This window comes from Colobus angolensis, unplaced genomic scaffold (genome assembly GCF_000951035.1).
Source record: "Colobus angolensis palliatus isolate OR3802 unplaced genomic scaffold, Cang.pa_1.0 Scaffold188, whole genome shotgun sequence".
Classification (NCBI taxonomy): domain Eukaryota; kingdom Metazoa; phylum Chordata; class Mammalia; order Primates; family Cercopithecidae; genus Colobus; species Colobus angolensis.
This window is the reverse complement of record NW_012115021.1, coordinates 1,481,592-1,502,861: the sequence shown is the minus strand read 5'-3', so window position 1 is coordinate 1,502,861 and position 21,270 is coordinate 1,481,592. Positions and strand designations below refer to the sequence as shown.

The window sequence follows — 21,270 nt, the reverse complement described above, 5'->3', positions numbered from 1 at the left end:
TGGTCCTGTGATCTCACCCTGCCTCCATTTGCTTTGTGATATTCTATTACCTTGTGAAGTATACGATCTCTGTGACCCACACCCTACTCGTGCACTCCCTCCCCTTTTGAAAATTGCTAATAAAAACTTGCTGGTTTTACGGCTCAGGGAACATCACGGATCATGCCGACATGTGATGTCTCCCCCCAACACCCAGCTTTAAATTTCTCTCTCTTGTGCTCTTTCCCTTTATTTCTCAATCCAGCCGAGACACTTAGGAAATAGAAAAGAACCCACGTTAAACATCGGGAGCGGGTTCTCCCGCTACATCACCACAACTGGCTAGTTTTGTTTATTATTTGCAGAGATGGAGTCTTGCTGTGTTGCCCAGGCAGGTCTCAAACTCCTAGGCTCAAGTGATCCTCCTGCCTTGGCCTCCCAAAGTGCTGGGATTATAGGCGTGAGCAGCTGTGTCTGGCAGCATAATTCTTAAGTGCCCCAGGATTTTCAGAATGGTAAATGAGTACCAGTTTCAACTTAAAGTCACCAGATGCATTAGCCCCTACCAAGAGAGTCAGCCTGCCCTTTGAAGCTTTGAGGCCAGATATCAACTTCTCTAGCTATGAAAGTCCTAGATGATATCTTCTTTCAATCGAAGGCTGTTTCATCAACTGAAAATCTGTTTAGTGTGGCCACCTTCATCAAAGCTAGATCTTCTGGATAACTTGCTGCAGCTTCTCTATCAGCACTTGCTGCTTCACCTTGTATTTTTATGTTATAGAGATGGTGTCTTTCCTTAAACTTCAATAACGAACCTCTGCTGGCTTCTCACTTTTCTTCTGCAGCTCCCTCACCTCTCTCAGCCTTCACAGACTTGAATAGAATTAGGGCCTTGCTCTGAATTAGACCTTGGCTTAAGGAAGTGTTGTGGCTGGTTTGATATTCTATGCAGACCACTCAAACGTTCTCCATATAATCAGTAAGGCTGTCACTGATTGATTGATTGATTGAGATGGAGTCTCACTATGTTGCCCAGGTTGGTCTCGAACTGCTGGGCTCAAGTGATCCTCCCATCTTGGCCTCCCAAAGTGCTGAGATTACAGATGTGAGCCACCATGCCTGGCAATAAGGTTGTTTTACTTTCTTATCATTCATGTGTTTACTGGAGTAGCACTTTTAATTTCCTTCACGAATTTTTCCTTTGCATTCACAGCTTGTCTAACTGTTTAGTGCAAGAGGCCTAGCTTTTGGCCTGTCTCAGCTTTCAACATAACTTCTTCACTAAGCTCAATCATTTCTAGCTTTTGATTTAAAGTGAGAGATGTGTGGCTTTTCCTTTCACTTGAACACTTAGAGGCTATCATAGGGCTGTTAGTTTGCCTCATTTCAACATTGCCGTGTCCCAGGAAATAGTGAAGCCCAAGAAGAGGAAGAGAGATGGGGAATCGTAGGTCAATGGAGTAGTCAGAACACACACAAGATAGATCAATTAAGTTTGCTGTCTTATATGGGCACAGTTTATGGTGCCTCAAAACAATTACAATAGTAATGCCAAAGATCACTGATCACAGATTACCCATAACAGACATAATAATAATGAAAAAGTTTGAAATGTTGTGAGAATTACCAAAATGTAATACGGAGACATGAAGTGAGCACATGCTGTGGGGAAAATGGTGCCAGTAGGTTTGCTCCACATAGGGTTACCACAACCATTGAATTTGTAAAAAACGCAATATCTGAAACACAATAAAGGAATGCATGGAAGAATGAAGTATGCCTGTCATTCCTTATTTACAAAACTGCCAACAACCCATGGCCTTATTCTTCCTAGCCAAGTCCCAACAACGCCTACCCCTGGACATCTTCCTCACTCCTTGCTGGTCTGAACACTTCTATAACCAATTTCACATGAGCCTCCTTTCGCTGAGGCCATTACCCCAGCGACCTTGCCTCAAACCACAGGGCCCCAAATTTTAAAACGACAATTACAAGTCATCATATTTTCCAAGATTACTGGTCAAAGAAAAAAAATCCCTTAACTGTTGTGTCACATTTGATATGTAGCAGACACATGAAATGTGACAGAGCAGAGCAGAGGGGCACCGGGGGAGGGAGAGAGGAAAATGTTGCACTAACAGACAGTGTATGAAAAGTGTGGTCACAGCAAGCATGTGTGTGAATGTGGCAAAGGACAGAGACAGAAGTGTGAAGTTTTGTTCGGAAACCCGGCAGTTGCAGAGGCAGTTGGGGGCACAGTTTTGAAAGGAAGGAACAGTTTGTGAGCTGTCTGTCTTGCATCTACCACTCTTGATCAGTGCTGGCCAGGTGCCTGCTTTGCTTACTAGCAGAGGGGGTTTACAAGTTTTCCTCTTTTTTAATCCTTTACTGACTTCACTTTCTCTGGTTCCATCAAACTTAGCCTTCATGCTTTTTCAAAGGAGAAAAGATGCCACATTTTCAAACAGGATGTCTTTCAGGTAATTCTAAATAAAAATCAGGGCCAGGGTTCTATGCAGCTCTAGACTGTACCCGCTCCCCCCCCGCAAATGATTCACGAAGTATTGCACATGGGCCTACAATGTTTTTTAAAAATGCAACAGGCCCAGCACTTTGGGAGACGGAAGCAGGGAGACTGCCTGCACTCAGGAGTTGGAGACCAGCCTGGGCAACATGGTGAAATCCCATCTCTACAAAAAATACAAAAATTTAGTTGGGCATGGTGGCGCATGCCTGTGGTCCCATCTACTTGGGAGGCTGAGGCAGGAGGGTTGCTTGAGCCCGGGAGGCGGAGGCTGCAGTGAGCTGAGATCGTGCCACTGCACTCCAGCCTGGGCAACAGAGGGAAACCCTGTCTCAATAAAAAAAAAGAAACAAATTAAATTAAAAATTTCTTTTTAAATGCAACAGGAAGACAAGGCAGTGTGAACTGAGAAGGCAAAACAGGTGATTCTCTAGCAAAATGTGACTGTAGAAAATTCATCACAGGAGTTCACTATTCTCAAATAAAAAGACATGAGGAGATCATTTAGTCGATTTCCCTCCAAACATCCAATTGTGACTGGATAAAGAAAATGGGGCTGGGGTCCTCCGGGCTAAGTAGTAGGTCAAGGTTTCCTGTGTACAGTTTAACAGTAATAAGATATTAACCAGCTCCTATAGGTGTACACACGAAAACATCCTTTCAACTCAGGCAAGTATTTAAGTCCTGAGTTTTTAGAGGCACTTGTTCTATTTATTCTCTTTATCCCTCCCTCCATGGTGAAGGTAAAATGCTCCAGCTCCAACCTCAGGTGGCTTCAGCCTGCTCAGTTTGCAGGTAAGTGCTAAAAAAACAGTGGATATTAAGAGCTGCAAGTCATCATAGGAGTCCCCCACCACCCGCCACCCCCGCCGCTGAGATCACTGAAGCCCAGAAAGGCTTTTTAAACAGCTAGTTGGTAGCCAGAGGGCCCAGAACTCTACGTTTCTCAATGTCCAGACTACGGGAATTCATTTCACAAGAGCCAACATGAATATAATCGTAACAAAATCAATGAATCCACATTTTCTGATTTCTGGGAGAGCCGAATGCCTTCCACAGTCTTCATATATGGAGGGAGCATAGGCCTAAGTGCATACGTGTCCGTGTCTGCCTGTGTGTGGGGTTGTTGGCTTGGACCAAGTCATGCAGACACCATCCTTCAAAGGATGTATTAGCTAGATTTGATTTTTACCTTTACATTACCAGGAAGGAAATAGATATGAATGTTCTGGAATGAGAATGGGAAGACAAGCTTTGTTTCCTGTGAAGGATTTCAGAACTGACTCTGCCCTTTGTTTGGCAAGACTGGCCCTTCCCAAGCAAAAGGCTCATTGGCTGACTCAACTGTTCCCCTGGCAGGAATCTGGTTTGCTATTTTGCCTCTTGAGCTGGTTTACCTTCAGAACTCTGGCCCCAGAGATGTGATTTGTTAAAAACAAACAAACACAAACAGAAGTGTACCCTGATGGCTGGGTACCCTTTAGAGGGGCTTTGTTAGAGGAATATGGTGAGGTTCTGGAAGTAAGTCTCAGCTTGATTTTGAGCAATTCTGGACTTTGGGAGACCTCCTCCACACATTCCGCTAAGTTCTCTGGCGGTGTCTGTGGGTGAGGCTGGAGAGGGGACACAAATGGACAGTTCCTGATTAAGGCACCCCTTTGCAGCTCTAGAAACACATGGGGACCTCCACTCTGCCCTTTTCTCTCCTGCCCCTGGAGGACCAGCCACACCTTTGAAATGTGCAGCTGAAGCTATCCTCTAGGTGATGACAGTGTCTTTAACACACTCTGTACCCTATAGAGTCCCCAGCAACTGCCTGCCCTGTCACCCACACTGGAGATCCCCAGGGACCTAGAGAACCTGCTCTTGGAAGAGTCCTTCTCTAGTTTCCTCCCTCAGCCTCTGGCCTAGTGGCCTACATCCATCATCTCCCATTCAGACTGATGGCCTATTGGGAAGTCGCCTAGGCCTTGGCATTTGGTTTCTCCCTAAGATGCTCTCGCAGTTCACCCCTTGGCTCACCCCTTCATTCCATCTGCCCCACCCTGAAAGTGATGCCTTTATTCCATGCCCAGACACCATGATCAGATGGAAGGATCTGGGCCTCCCTTGGTCTGGGAAGGACAATCTGACAGGAGGCCAGCTTCGCCCTGCCCCTCCCTTCCACTCTTCCTCCTCTTTTGTACAAGAGAAAGCAGAAAACAGGAGAGGAGGGGCAGGAGGAAGAGAAGGTACACTCTGGCACCAACCAACTAAAGGACCAGGGGTTCTTCACCAGCAACCATATACCATGCATGCTGTAAGGCCCCATGAAGGAGAAGCCTGGGACATGGGCTCTGCCTTCAAAGACTATAGGCTGTAAGTACAGCTGGAGAAGGGAGAGGGAATACCATCTGGGTGGCTTTGAGAAAGCCCACTGGGGCTGAGTCACTAGGCCATACTCGGATGACATCAACTCCTTGACAAACCCCATTTCTTTGCATGTGAAACCACCCATGAAACTAAATGTTCAAGACAGATAATGTTTAGGTAAATTTTTTTCATAAGACCGCTTATTAGAAGCACATATTTCTTTCTTTTGGAAGGCTAAAAAATAGGGAAGTTATCGGGCATTCTCAGAAACTAGAAAAACAACAGTTCTTCTTACAGATGCACGTTTTCAAATAAGATGTCTTTTAAGATGATTCTAAATAAGAATCGGGGCCAGGGCTAAAGGCTAAAGGACATGATGAATAATAAAGAAAATGTTGACTAAGAACAGATTTTATGGACTGGGTTGTCAGAAGATGGAGGATAAGTAAGGTGAGTGGCCTCTTAAGAACTTGGTATAGGGAAGGCAGAGTTAAACCAGCAAAATTCAGCCATTGTGGGAATCGAGCAAGAGACTTCCTTCCTTGCAAAAGTTTGGAACCTGCAAAACTTGTGCTAAAAAAAAAAATCATAAAAGGCTGGGTTGACACATGATTATAATGGAGAAAGTGGGAAATCTAACTGATTGCATCACAATGTGTCTGGAGATTGATGTGAACAGGAAGGGTCCAGTCAGTCATGAAAACAAAGACAAATGGAGACCGAAGGCAGTGGTGCAGTGCTCTTGGAAGCATTATTGAGGCTTAGCTGACTTCAACACACGGTTCCCTTGGCAGATCTTTCCCTTGGCAGATCTCTCCCTTTGGTGCATGAAGGGGCCTCAAGTGATACCTGCCAGACCCTTGGTAAGAACAACAAACTCCTCTTGTTGATTCCTTGCCCTCCTGGCAACCACTGGATAAACGTGGCTTCCGGTGGAACCCGGTTTCTAAGGAATCAGGCTCATAGGAGACAAAATGACTGGGGCAGGCAGACCTCTGTGTTCCAGACTGGCTGACATCTGAGTTCTTGTTGCGATGAGTAAGCTGACTGCCTGCTACCTTATTAAGCCTCTGTGACTCAGCAAAGGCGAGCCTGCATCATAGTCACAGCGACATCTTCGAGGGCAGGTTTCTGAGTCCCTGAGACTGAGCTCCCACTGAGGAGCATTCACTAGGGAAACGCCTATGGGAATCTTAGCAATGCCATCATTCCTCACTTGTACTAACACTGAAGAGCCCTCCAGATAAATGCATGGTAGATCAGTAATATCTTCTGGTGATTTGAACAATTTCTCTTAAAAGAACTGGAGCCTGAGATTTACATTTTTTTTGAGACAGGGTCTCGCTCTGTTGCCCAGGCTGAAGTGCACTGGCATGATCACAGCTCACTGCAGCCTCAAACTCCCGGGCCCAAGCGATCCCCCAAACTCAGCCTCCTGAATAGCTGGGACCCCAAGCATGTACCACCATGTCCAGCTAATTTTTCTTATTTTTGTAGAGATGGGGTCTTGCTATGTTGCCCAGGTTGGTCTCAAACTCCTGGGCTCAAGCGATCCTCCCACCTTGGCCTCCTAAAGCGCTGGGATTACAGGCATGAACCACCACACCCGGCCACTTTCTTAAATAACACTATCTTTCGAAGTACCTATTCTAATTTTGTTCTTTTGTTAATGACAGTGAGCAGTTGTTTCTGCTGTTTTTGAGAGTCTAAGTTCCCCGATAGCCTTCTGTAACAATGACACAGCACACACATTGCTTCATTAGAGCTCTCAGAATATTTAATCTTTCCGTTCTGGTATTCAATTTTACTGTCAAGGCCCAAAATAAACAGACAGCCGTTGAATCTAGGTTCTCTTATAAATAGCTTACATAATTGCTCTAAAATATGCACCAAGAGATCAACAGATGCTCTTCTGGAATATCTTGAGGAAAAACCCCAAAGCACTTGTTACCCTGGTGAGGGAGAATCCACTAAGCACTCTCCGAAAGAAAGATAGCCAGGAATTCCAAAAGGCCTTGTAGTAACTACCTGAATTCACACCCCAGCAGAAAATATGTCAGCCTCATCAGAATGCTCTGGTGATGCCTACGGAGTCAAGAGGCCTGCTGTTGAATAAATGCCACTTGCTTCTGTCTACCCTAATCATCACAGATCGTCCTCTTTTCTGGGTGAATGACTGTAACCCCAGTCACTGGCAAGACAAGATGACATCTGCTGAAACCAGTGGCAGAATGTTTCAGACTCTGTCATTCACATAGTGCCTTCATGTTAATGATTCTAATCATCTTTACACTCTCAACTCAGCAAATGACAGCCCTAGCTCCAGTCACATTGTCACCAACTCACTAATACTCTGGGTGCAGCAATAAAGGCTGGTATAACAACCAATGTGAAGATGGTTGGCTGGTTCTTATAGACCAGAGGAGATGGAAAAGGATGTTATACTTTGAATTTTCTGGAAGTTAAATGTTACGTCGTACAATCACTTTTCAGCTATAGGTATTACTTTGTCTGACAGGTATGACTGTTGGGTTTTCTGCTTCATAGGGACAAGGTTAAAAGACCTATCAAAGAGATGGTGGCTGCTTGTCGGGGATTGGAGAGATGCCCATGGGGCCCCAGAGAGCGTGCATTGTCCCAAAGAGCATGCCATGCCCAGTCCACTCATCACTGACAACTTCACTCTCCCGGTGGAAGTGCTTCCCTTAATAGCTTATATAACACAGAGCTTCTAGAAAAGTACACTATGGAGTAGCTCTCACCTGAGTGAATTTACTGCCCCCCCACCAGAAAACATGACTGGGAATTAGAAGACATGCTTTACCCATTTGTTGAAAGAATGATCTAGATTTTACCCTAGTCTTCAAAACCCTACAGCCCATCACCACAAAAATGATAACGATGTGAGGTAATGCATACGGCAATTAGCTAGATTCAGTCATTCCACAATGCATATATATACGTCAAAGCATCATGTTGTACACATTAAACACAATTTTATCTGTCAATTAAAAAAATATACTGCTTCAATCAGAACCAATAAGGTGGCAAATGTCTAGTAGGATGGCATCTAAGATTCCTCGGTCAAAGGGAGAGGAGTCACCATGAAGGTCTTGGCGCCCAAGTGCTTCAGGATGTGCCTAGCTTTTACCAGCCTCACAAAGATAGGGGAGAAGCGGGGTACAGGCAGACTGGACAGCCCCCTTGCCTCCACTCACTTGGAGAGACCTATATCAGGTGTCCTTTCAGAAGAGTCTGGCAGGTCTCCATGGCCCTAAACGCCAGACCTAACTGCTTAACTCTAAGCTCACAAGGACAGTACCCATGAGCATGCTTCACTTTCAATCAACCAGCACAGTGGCCAGCCCAGAGAAAGGACTCAATAAATACTGAATGAGTGAATGAAAATAAAACATTTGCCAGGCAGCAGATCCAGGAAAAAAAAAAAAAAGACAAATAAATAACAAAGATTATGCCATTTTGTGCTCACATGTCCCTACCAATACATTTTATAAGTTGCTAGATTTATTTTTAATGGCTATTTATCAAAGTTTTTAGATGCATTTGGATTCCCAGGGAAGCTCGCCAAGATACCAAGATAACTGTGTTGATTTGATCAGCTGGAGCAAAAAGAACCAGAGTCAGACTTCTATCATTACTTCACAGTTTTAGCTAGAGCCTTCCTACCCTCGTGGTACACAGTAATTATAAAGACTGGAACAGTTAATCTGTGTGAGGCATTTACCAACTACCAGGCACCATGTTTAAGAATTTATGTGCATCATCCCAGTAAATCTTCTTTCAACACGTTGACAAGGTAGGTACAATTATTCTCATCATTTTATGGATGAGAATGCAGAGGCTTGGAGACATTCAGTGACTCGGGTTTGGCTACAGAACAAGTAAGTGACAGAGCCAGGATTCAAACCCAGATCTATCTGATGCCACAGCCTAGGGTCACAACCACTGTACTCTTTGTAATGTCTGCCATCCTCATTCCTGCGTCCCACTATTTCAAAACATTTCCTCTGCAGTCACTACTAAGTGTTTAGTATCTGTTCTTCTCAGTGACTGATTTTGTCAAATGAAAATCCACTATTGCTACAGTCATCAATAAAAACATTTTAAGTGATTTTGCTTGGTGAAAATTTTCCTTACTGAATGATGAGCTCTTCTCTGTTGTGTGAATTTATTTCCCTCCTAAAATATGGGGGATGGAGGAGGAAACCAGAATGTGGGTTGTCATCACTTAGACAGATACCTGCTTCTATACCAGTGATGCCTATACTGTAATATGCAAACAAATCACCAGAGAACGCCGTTAAAATGCAGATTCTGATGCACCAGGTCTGGGGTGGGGTCTGCGCATTTCTAACAAGCTCTCAGGTGATGCTGCTGTTGCTGGCCCATGGATCTCACTTTAAGTATCAAGAATCTAGGGAACATTAGGAAACAGAATCCAGATTCTCTAGAACCCAAACTCAGACTCCAAGAGAGAATAACAGGTGTGGAAAAGAGCATCCTTCACCTAAACAATACAAGAAAGAAAGTAATCAAAAAGCTTACAAAGTGTGGCTAACCTGGCCTTTAAACCAACCTAATGGTCTGTGGGCCATAATCTTGGCAGGTGCCAACACCATCTAGCTTCTTAAACAATTACATCCATTCATCAAAGCAGCACAAATTCCATTAAATGCTACTTTAGTATCCTTGGCAACGAAGCCACAAGCACTGTAGCTATCCTTCCCACACCTCAGCCCTACTGGAATGGTGCCATGGCAAGATCAGACTCAGCACCGTCCAGTAACAGAGTCCCCATGGGCATGAAGTGGGCGGAGGCTGGGAAAGGTGGGCAGAGGCCACGCAAAAGCCTCGGCAAAGAGCCCTGAATATGGGATTGCTGCCCCCTTATACTGGAAAGTGCTTCTAACTTCCCAACATTTCTTATTACATCGTCAGCAGGGAAATAATACACCTGGAGTGAGGCAAACAGAGACGGAGTGGTTGATTTAAACAGTGGCATGGTCAAATGGGCTCCTACAACAAAAGAGAAACCGTGGATGAGAGCTGTGTATATACACATATACGGATATGTGTGGGTGTACTCACACATGTACACATATAGTGTAGAAAGATTAACAGGCCTCACCCTGCATCCTCAGCCTTACACTGTGCTTTTCAGCCACTTCCACAACACCGGCTACTTTCCCACCCCCAAGGACCACGGTATGTGGGATGCTGCTGGCAGTCCACTTATCAAAAAGAGCACCCAAGGTTCTCACAGTTTATTTGGGTGCTGAATGTGCCAGTGCTGCACTGTGTGCTTTACACGCACTATCTTGTTTATGTATGCAACAACCCCAGAGTAGAGATCACTGTTGCCAGCTAACAGATGCATCCTATGATGAAACTTGTTACAGAGTATATGGCAGCCGAGGGCTCAGAATCTGGGCCTGTTGAATGTTCAAATGTCAGTGCTCTTCAACATTACACCAAATTTCCCCCATCCTAAGTCCCAACATGGGAGCCACAACTCCGCTGAAATCAAAGCCAGGGAGACTTACATTCCCTTCCTTTTCAAAGTCTGGTGGAAGCAACTTCACAAAGTTATCTGGGAACACGCCTCGTCTGCCGTTCAGCTCTCCTTCCCACCAGCCTACGTCGATGCAGTCCTAGAAAACAGGAGAACACAGAGTGAGAGATGGGGGAAAGCAGCCTCCAGAGGGGTCTAACACCCCTTTTCAAGAGAACAGAGGCCCTTTCCTGGAGGTCCGTGTTAATGAGACAATGGTTACCAAGTCAGCACAAACTCCAAAGTCAGAGGGGAAAACAAAAGCTTAAGTCCTCTTAGCATTGCCGGCCGGAACTCAAAACCCAGTGCTGCTTTTAGATGCACTGAATCAATAAGGTCTTCTTTTTTCTCTTTCTTTTTTTTTTTTTTGAGACAGGGTCTCACTCTGTCGCCCAGGCTGGAGTGCAGTGGTGCAGTCTCGGCTCCCTGCAACCTCCGCTTCCCGGGTTCAAGCGATTCCTCCATCTCAGCCTCTCAGCAGCTGGGATTACAGGTGCGTGTCACAATGCCTGGCTAATTTTTGTATTTTTTGGTCGAGACAGGGTTTCACCATGTTGGCCAGGCTGGTCCTGAACTCCTGACCTCAGGTGATCCGCCCACCTCGGCCTCCCAAAGTGCTGAGATTATAGGCATGGGCTACTGCACCCAGCCTTTCTTTTTTAAGGATGGGAGAATATGTGTTTTCTTCATTTTAATTTTACTGAAATAAAAGTATTTCATTAACTGCAAATATGGCTTAGAAAATATCACATGCACAAATGTCCTCTGTGATTAGTCTGTCACAAAGCTTGTCAAAATTAAAAAAAGGCTTTGTGACAGTCAGCCAACCAGAAGAAAAATCATACTTTACACAAGCTCATTAATGCACTGCTCTCCTTCACCTTCGCCTTTGGATGTTGATGGCGCACAGTTGCCATCATGGAAATCACTTCCTCCACCTTACAGGACACAATGTTGGCATCTGAAATGAATGAATAATGCTCTTCATTCTTCCAGAGTGAACTTGCTTCCCTTTGGATAATCTCTATTTTGTTCATTCATTCATCAAACATTTATCAAGCATCTACTTTGTGCTGGACACGGAGCTAGGTGCTAGAGAAAGGACAATGAGCAAAAATGGCAAGAGCCTGGCCTTTTTCATGAGCCTAATGGCCTTGTGGTTCTCCTGGGCACACAACCTCATGCCACAAAACCACTTCTAGTTTTTCCCATTTTCAACTGGTTGGAAGTCCCACTTGCTGGAGTTTTATCATATGTCTCACATTTGTCCTCTGAGTCCAATTCTACTTCCACCACCGGATGCAGGACTCACCCAGCCTACTGTAAACCTCCTCACTTGGGCAATGCTTCCTGCCTAGTATATGTATAATATACACACCACTGTCAAATATGAAATTCCTTGAATAAAATCCCTGTAATCAGTAAATCTCCATCCCACTTCAGGCATCCTGACCCTGCACCTGCTTTTTGTCCTATAGCAGACTCCCAAGTTGTGATCAACAACTTCCAGCTGAAGCCCAAAATGAGCAAAGGCTTTCCAAAATACAAACAAAAAACCCCGCTGGTAACACAGAAGGAAAGCAAGAAGGTGATAGAGAAAGAGAGGAGATCATGTTCAGGGCCCATGGAGAGCCCATGGTCTCCATGACACCAGTGGGATTAGAAAAGGGCTCAAGCACCAGATGTGTGGCTGGTTCAAGGCCTTGCTGTAGGGCCCTGGGAGAGCCATGGCTTGTATGGCTCATTTGTACCTTGTTAGATCATACATTCCAGCAAGGTGAGGGAACACATCTGATTTTTCACCATTATACCCCCAGCCATGTACACAATGCCTCATATAATAAGTATTTGTAGAATCAATGCAGACTCTTTCTAGCCCTGAGAGTTCTGCAATCTCCTGCAGTCCAATACTTGAATTACTGTAGAACAGGATGGCCTCTATCTGCCTAAACTCATAGGGATTCTCTATAAGTTAGCATAAGGCCCACCTCAGGTGGGAAGTAACTCATCACCACCTTCCACTGTCGCAGTGGTATGTTACAAAGATAAGCTGACCCCTTAGAAGAGAGTGCAGATTTTGGAAATCAGTCCTTGGTTACAGACTATAAATTCTAGCCCCAACCAACAACAAAAAAACAAAGACCCTTGAAGCATCAAGTTCAGATTTACCCAGAACAAAACAAGGGTCCAAAAGTCTTTCAACATGAAAGGATGCTTATCTTTCTGGAAAAATGACAGTGAGAAGTCTAAGTAGATAGTCTGGTCCTGCCCATGTCACATCACCCCCTGAAAACTAGCATCAGTCTTCAAAGAAGGGACTTATGAACAGGAGCGGTGGCAGGATTTGGTGGCTCCTGAGGTTCTTCTGACCCTAGGATGTTACAAACATCATCAATGATACCAGAAAAACTTACGAAGGGAGCTGGGAGTAGAATTTCTTTGACCCTAATTCTTGGAATTAGGTTTCTTCAAAACTCAACTTGAAACTCACCTTTAAGAAACTGACTATGATGAATGCTTTTTCTTTTCTCTAATGCTCAGTACAGTGTTAATTTGCACTTAATGATACTCAACTCAACAAACACTTACTAAATGCAAAATATATTTAAGCTCTGTGAGCATCAAACCTTAAACATACAGATGCAGAGAACATGATCTCTAACCCCAGGAAGCTTAGAGATGTATGGGAAAGACAGACATACAATATTATGCAAGGTCCTTTGGGTAACAGGTATCAAATAAGTGCTCTAGTACCAAAAGAGGAGAGAATCATTAACAGTTTTTGCAATAATCTGAAATCTTTTCATGTGTGAATGGTTTGCTTAGGTGAGGACTGGTCTTCCTTTCACATTCATTTCAGGTCATCTGATACAGAACTATGCCCACAAAAAGCATTCAAAAAAACTATCTTTTTTTTTTTTTTTTGTGGGGAGACAGATCACACTCTCACTGTCTAGGCTGCAGTGCAGTGGCATGATCTCGGCTCACTGCTTGACTTCTTGGGATTCAAGCGATCCTCCCACCTCAGCCTCCTGAGTAGCTGGGACTATAGGCACATGCCACCATGCCTGGCTAATTTTCCATATTTTTAGTAGAGATGGGGTTTTACCATGTTGCCCAGGCTGGTCTTGAACTCCTGGGCTCAAGGGATCCATCTGCCTCGGCCTCCCAAAGTGCTGGTATTACAGATGTGAGCTACCACACCTGGCCTCAAACTTTCTAAACAGTGTAAATCCATGCTTCATCTTAGTCTTACGCAAATAATAACCCAAGAACCTTTTTTGCTTCACATGTGAGAAAAACAATACAGAAAATGTTAATAAGGAAAAGCCCATCCAGAATAACTTTTTTGTTGTTGTTGTTGGGTTTTTTTTGGTTTGTTTGTTTGTTTGTTTGTTTTGAGATGGAGTCCCACTCTGTCGCCCAGGCCGGAGCGCAGTGGCGTGATCTCGACTCACCACAACCTCTGCTTCCCTGGTTCAAGCAATTCTCCTGCCTCAGCCTCCCAAGTAGCTGGGATTACAGGCATGTACTGCCACACCCGGCTAATTTTTATATTTTTAGTAGAGACAGGGTTTCACCATGTTGGCCAGGCTGGTCTCAAACTCCTGGCCTCAGGTGATTTGCCATCTTGGCCTCCCAAAGTGCTGGGATTATAGGCGTGAGCCACCGAGCCCGGCCCAGAATAAATTTAGAACCCATACACTTCTACGGGAGAAAATGGTATATAATGACATTATATGTCTCATATTTCCCCTTGGTGATGACTGGCTTGGATGACCCATCTATATTCTGCTTCTTAAGGAAAACACTAACAATGCTACTCATTGCATAATTCAAAGAAGAGAAGGAAAGCATGAAGGGAGAACACAATACGTCTAATTGTTCTGATTGGTACAAGAATAAACACAAGGCCCATGGATGAGATAAGCACAGTCAAAAGAGAAAACTGCCAGTGTAATTTAGTGCTACTAGTAGAAGCAAAAAAAAAACAAAAACAAAACAAAACAACAACAAAAAACAAAAACAAACAAACAAGCAAAAAACAAGAAAAAATGCCAAAAAAAGGAGTCTGCTATAGGACAGAAAGCAGGCACAAGGTCAGGATGCCTGGAGTGGGATAGAGATTTACAGAGAAGCAAGGCATTTTTTTTCCCCCAGCAATACAAGCTAATTTAAGGGAAACAGGAATAATTTTGACAGCAAAATGAGAAGTGAAAATAAGTTCCTCTTCAACAAACCAGGCAAAAGAACTAACCTTTTGATGGCAGAGATGGAGAGACTTGTATGAGGGCTATGTTTTCAGAAGTATAAAATAGCAGCAAATTCTATTTATTTGTTTGTTTGTTTGAGACAGAGTCTGCCTCTGTTGCCCAGGCTGGAGTGCAATGACATGATCTCAGCTCACTGCAACCTCTGTCTCCCAGGTTCAAGCGATTCTCCTGCATCATCCTCCCCAAGTAGCTGGGATTACAGGCGCCTGCCACCACGCCTGGCTAATTTTTTTGTATTTTTAGTAGAGACGAGGTTTCATCATGTTGGCCAGGCTGGTCTTGAACTCCAGAACTCAGGTGATCGGCCCACCTCCGCCTCCCAAAGTGCTGGAATTACAGGCGTGAGCCACAGCACCTGACCTCAATTTATTTATTGAGAATCTAAAATGGCTCTCAAACCTGGCTGCACGTTTAGAATCACCTGGGAATTAAAAAAAAAAAAGTGCCAATGGCTGGGCTAGACTCCTAAAATGTGCAGGATAGGAGAGGAATCCAGGGGAGAAAAGAAAACCATCATGTCCTTGTGGGGCTCCCAAGCTCAGAGTCCAGTGGGAGAGGCAGACACAGTGAATCAGAATGGCACAGAAACACTGGCAGAAGTGCTAGGCTGAATTTACAAACAAGTGGGACCAAGACAAGCTGGGCAGTCTGGAAGCAGAGAACAAGGGCAAGAACTGAGGTAATGAGAAAGGTCAAGGGCAGACTTGCTGAGCGTAAAGGAAGAGAAGAGGGAGAGAGGCAAGTTGTGCTCATGGAAGAGAATATACAGGAATTAGAGCTTGGAACAAAGTCCGCCCCTCCAACATCTACTGAACAGTGATATGAGGCGTGAGGCAAGACAGCACCCACTGAGTGACAGGGGCAGAAAGGAGGGGCAGGTGATCAACCACTTGTGAGACCTGACTGCCATCAGGGTGGAAGTGGATGTCCCCAAGGAAGACGGTAGGAGTTGAGTGAAGGCAGGACGGTGAGGCAATAGCTGACCACTGAGGAGAGAGGTAATGTGGCCCAAGTACTATAATTTGTTTCCAAATCCGGGGTGCCATTAATAAATTACACCAGGACCCCAGGCATAACTCAGACGACAGTCACCTTCATGGAGTTTTAGACTCTAATACGAATGAGAAAGGGCATTGTAGGCAGGTGAGGGGATGAACTCTGAAAGAGGTGGGAGGTAGAAATGAGAAAAGGAGCAGCATGTAGATGAAGCCTCCAGAAAGCTGCTGTTTAGACATAAGCTCTATTAGCATGAACTCAGGGAAAAGTCGACCTAAACCCTTAGCAATATGGAAAGAAATCATATTTCTGACATATCATTTTTACTCTTTCAAACTCAAGTCCTTAAAATGGCCAAAATGGTTTCTCTATGCCTCAATACCAGGGAGATATTAGGGTAACATATACTTTTCCCTATAAAGTGCAAATGATGTTTTTCCTTCTAAGGAATGAATGAATAGAGCATTAGGTGTTCTGTAGTCCAGCCTCCATGTTCTGCTCCATCTCAGGTTATCTACTCTCTCCTACCATACTGCTTATAACAGGGAACTCACTTTGTCACAAGGGAGCCACTCCTTATTTTGCCTGACATGTTCAAGTGGAACTCAGAGAGAGGTGGAACAAAGCAAGCATGGGCCATGTGACACTTAAGCTGTTCACTAGTGACGAAAGCTCCCTGGATCTCGGTTTCTTGACACATGTGAAAATCTTTGCAAAGTATAAAGAGTGACACAAGAGCTGGTTGTTGTTATGATCATCATTGTGATTATATGGCCTGGTCCGAATCCCTGAGGGATAATGTGACCAGGAGAGCTGCTTAATTACACTCATGTGCATTTGTCACGTGACCCAGCACCATCCTCGAGTGCCAAGGAGCCACTCCTAGTCCTTGCTGCCTCGGGTGAAACCCCCTGGCAGCAGCTCACACACTTGGAGGTGGGCCAAGGGGAGGGATGCCAAGGCCCCGGGGTGTGTCTGAGGAAGGAGGCCTTGCCCAGACTTCAGTATCGGGCCTCAGTCTGTTCAATCTTGCCAGCATGGCCCCGTGTAACCTGGCCGAAGCACTCTACACAGCTGACAGCAACTCCCTGACATACAAGCTGTGGGCACAGAGAGGGCCACGTGAGACCTGGTGGGTCTACCTCTAGTCTAGGCACTTTAAATCTGTACAAAAGACAAACTTGCCACCTAGCTTGTACATTGGTTAACAGAATGAGCTACAATCTCATCTTGGGCTGTTGTGTCAAGAGTACAAAGCCATATACTAGATGAGTGGCTCTCACACCTGGCTGCACATTTAGAATCACCTGGGAATTTAAAAGAAAATGGTGATGCCTGGGCCAGACTCCATACCCATTAAATCACAGTTTGGGGGTGGGGAATGGGCACAGGAAATCAGTGCTTTTACAATGGTCCTAGGTTTTTCCAGTGTGTAGACTGAGAATCAGTGATTTAAGATGGGCGCTTCTCACGCTTTAATGTGCATGCTTCTCACTTAGGGATCTTGTAAAAATGCCAATTCAGATTCAGTAGGTCTGGGGCAAGTCTGAGATTCTGCATTTCTAAGAGGTTCCCAGGTGATGCCAATGCTGCTACTACTCCGTGGACCATACTTTGAGTCACAAGGTTCCTGAAAACAAAAAGCTCCTTGAAAATGAGGATTCTTATCTTCACACCTTTGTCTCCATCTAATTCCTGCCATAGTGCCCAGAACATATCAATTCTGAATAAATGTTGACTGAAGAGATGAACGGCCCAATCTTCCTCCAGACTGTTGTTCCACTTCTCTTCACTTTCAAACATCAGAAGTGAGGTCAAACTGAACAAGGGGGAAGCAGGTATAGAATTACACAAAGGAAGTTTCATCTATATGATCAGGCTTTACCTGCTGATCGGTTCTGAATTTATTATTTATTCAAAATTGGGGCAAAAACTTTAAAATTACCCCAAAAAGGTAGGCCACATTTTCTCAGGCACCGTGTCTTCTTTGAGTTCAAACGGGAACATGCGGCTTAGAAACAGACATTTCAAACAGACATTTCAAAAATGTTTCAAAAACATTTCAGTTTTCAAACCAAAAACTGAAGACATGAAAATGGGTTCACCACTTGATGCAAACGAAAAAGAAATGTATTCTGCTCAGTCACTTCTGGTGGTCAGCTGCCCCCAGGCTCCCCAGTCCCAATTTCCCAGAAGTTATCCAGCATGGCTGTTCTTCATGACCTTCTCTGATGACTGATAAATCATTTGAGGAGAAAGTGAGTGTTGGACGATTTGGGTGAGGCTGTTAAGTGAGCCTCAGCATGCCCCCAGGGGGCCTCACACCCTCAGCATCCACCAGCAGTATGGAAACAGACATTTAATATGTGCTAATGTACGCCTTCTACATGGAGCTTGGGGGTGGGGGCTATTGAGCGAAAGTTCCATGGAAGCCGGAGCCCAGAAGCACTCATCTCTGCCTCTGCTTGTTAACACCTCCCCAAGAGATGCAATTATTCTGCATGGCTGGGATTTCTGCTCAGAATTTTCTACATCCCCATAAATCAGTTACTAAAGGAGGCTCAGTCACATATCATGGTTTATAAGGTAACAGGAAAAAACGAGGACTACACTGACTACTATTCAGTGTCAGAAGCAATGCCTGGCAGAACACAATTAAAGAGAGAAGCCTGAGGAGACAGTTGTAGGGACAAGCTCACTCAAGAAAACACTACATTCCAAATGCCAGCATCACAGGATAGCTGAGGCTTAGGCAGTCGATCATTTTTTTTTTTTTTTTTTTTTTTTTTGAGACAGGGCCTCACTGTGTTGCCCAGGCTGGAGTGCAGTGGCACGACCATGGCTCACTGCAGCCTTAACCTCTCGAGCTCAAGCAATCTTTCCACTCAGTCTCTCGAGTAGCCAAGACTACAGGCACACTCCACCATGCATGGCTAATTTTTAAATTTTTTGTAGAGATGGGGTCTTACCATGTTGCCCAGGCTAGTCGCAAATTCCTAAACTCAAGTGATCTGCCCACCTCAGCCCTCCAAAGTGCTGAGATTACAGGTGTGAGCCACAACGCCTGACTGGCCGTCACTCACTCTTTTGTAATACAATGAAGTCATGACCCAGAGTTGAACTACTTACAAAAAACTAGCAGGCAACAACTTACAGGCTTTGCTATACTAACTTTTGCTTTTTTCGTTTTACATAATGTATAACTAGTAACAAAAAATTGGGTGGATAACACACAAAAAACAGTAAACACATTTCCTCTTGGGCATGCCAGTATTAACTGAAGCAGGTATCAATGCCTGAAAACAGTACTCAGAAACACCCCCATGTCTTCTCCAAGCCACCTCATATTTTCCTGCTTCTTCATAGATCTAGTCATTTGTGATTATATTATCTCAGTGACTGTGCCTGCTATGTTGTTGAAAGACTGGATTTTGCTGTCTTCCCTGCAAGAGTGTTGAGTTCTGCTATGGTAGGCAAGTTACTTGCAGGTCAGCTTGACCGGTCAAGTTTTTAGGCTTTGTTACAATGGGTCTAGGCTTTGTTTTTAGGCTTTGTTACCATGGGTCTAGGGTAGTGCTGTTCCTGTGGCCAGCTTTTCTGGGTTCTCAACTGGATGCCAGAAGTGTTCAGCACCTCGTGTTTTTCTACTCTGCTTAGCTAGAACTCTAACATCTCCCATTACTGGTGGGATATCCACTCAACTCACAGCCCCTCCAAGTTCTTATTTTCTGCCAGGCCTAGTGGAGTCTTGCCCTACTGATGCCCGGCTTAGTATTTGGCCAAAGCATCTAGATCTATACATTTCTGACACTCTTTCCTTGTGTAGCTCATTCTTTTGCAGTTCCCTGCCCTGAAAATTTGAGCCACCCCAGCAGTCCTGAATTACAACTTGTTTCCGCTATCCAATAAATGAGTTTGCTGCTCTTTGTTTGGGCTCCACTGCCCTGTGCTGCAATTTAGAAAGTGCCTCTAGGTAAAAAGCCAGGGTTGATATAAAACTCACTTTTATGCTTCCCTTGTCTCCAGGATCACATCCTTGTGATATGTATTGTCCAATGCCTAAAAACAGCCACTTCATATGTTTTGGCCAATGTTAGAGTTGTCTATGGCAGGAAGAAAAGTCTAATTATCCTTTACTCCATCGTAGCTACAACCCCAAGTTGTATACTCCCTGAAAAAGATTGTTTCTTTAATTAGACTGGACTTTTTCATTCTAGATATAATAGAACTTTCAGCTCTATCTTTAAAAGTCTGAGCTATTTCAAGGTCTAATTCCCAAAAGAAGTCCTAGAGAAAGAATGTGTGAAATGAAGATACATACAAGGGTTTTTAATTATCCTGGAGTTTCCTTTGCCAGTCATATGTTCCTTTCTCTAACAAGGAAGGTGAAGTATTCCCTAAGGTAAAGTAGAGCCACTGTTGAACATCTTTATATAGAAGGATAAATACATGCAGTAAGTTAGTGCCACCTAGCTTTTTTCGGATAATGGCACACACATAAAATAGTAGTATTTTTATGACATACTGCTGGAGGCCAAAGGTTGTTGAAGACCATCAGCCCAGAGGGGTGATTCCAGCCACCTAAGGCCCTTCCCATCCACCCAGGAGAGCTGAAGAAATCACTCCCCTACCCTCATAGCACATAGATTAGGAAATGCTACAGAAGTAACCTTTGAGTTCAGATGTCATTAAGAAATGAAAAAAAAAAAAAAAAACCTTAAATCAAATATCAGTCCCCAATAAGAGAACAGGACTTCCACAGGTATTCAATATCACAAAGGCAGGGATCAGGAAGGCCCGTGGGGATTTTCATAGAAGACAACCAAGGGCAGAGGCCCTAAAGGCCTCTGTGTGCACAGTCTGTTTTCCTCTTAGAAAAAGATGTTTCTAGGGCCGGGCGCGGTGGCTCACGTCTGAAATTCAAGCGCTTTGGGAGGTCAAGGTGGGTAGATCACGAGGTCAGGAATTCAGGACCAGCCTGACCAACATGGTGAAACCCCGTCTCTACTAAAAATACAAAAATTAGCTGGGCGTGGTGGCACACACATGTAATCCCAGCTACTCAGGAGCCTGAGGTAGGAGAATCGCCTGAACCCAGGAGATGGAGGTTGCAGTGAGCCGAGATCGTGCCACTGTACTCCAGCCTGGGTGACACAGCGAGACTCCGTTTCAAAAAAAAAAAGAAAAAGAAAAAAATGTTTCTATCTGGAGCCTCTTCAGAGAACAGCACCCAACAGATGCTGCCATGTTGGCCCAACTCCAGGGTGACCATTCATATTTGGTACTTCCTAGAGTTATGGAACATGGGTATATAGTTTGTACACAAAAAATATATCAGAATTATTTATTGATTTCATAATTTCCTTTGCAACATATGTAAGCTTAAGTCTTCTAAAAAATGTTTATGCTTTAGCCTTTTTTCCTAATTGTGGAATGAAGGAACTTCTATTCCCATAAATCCACTTCAAGGGTCAGTAATCGGCTAGGCGCAGTGGCTCACGCCTGTAATCCCAGCACTTTGGGAGGCTGAGGTGGGCGGATCACTTGAGTCTAGGAGTTTGAGACCAACCTGG

At 44.4% G+C, this 21,270-nt stretch overlaps 1 protein-coding gene across 4 annotated transcripts in view; it reads right to left on the bottom strand.

Moving 5' to 3' along the window:
* The window catches only part of SH3KBP1 (SH3-domain kinase binding protein 1), a 311,350-nt gene that overhangs the window by 69,828 nt on the left and 220,252 nt on the right, over positions 1-21,270 (bottom strand). For all 4 annotated transcript variants that reach the window (XM_011940194.1, XM_011940195.1, XM_011940197.1 and 1 more), the window contains one exon: positions 10,420-10,527. In XM_011940194.1, the coding sequence (XP_011795584.1) occupies positions 10,420-10,527 (108 nt within the window). The remainder of the gene's footprint in view (positions 1-10,419; positions 10,528-21,270) is intronic.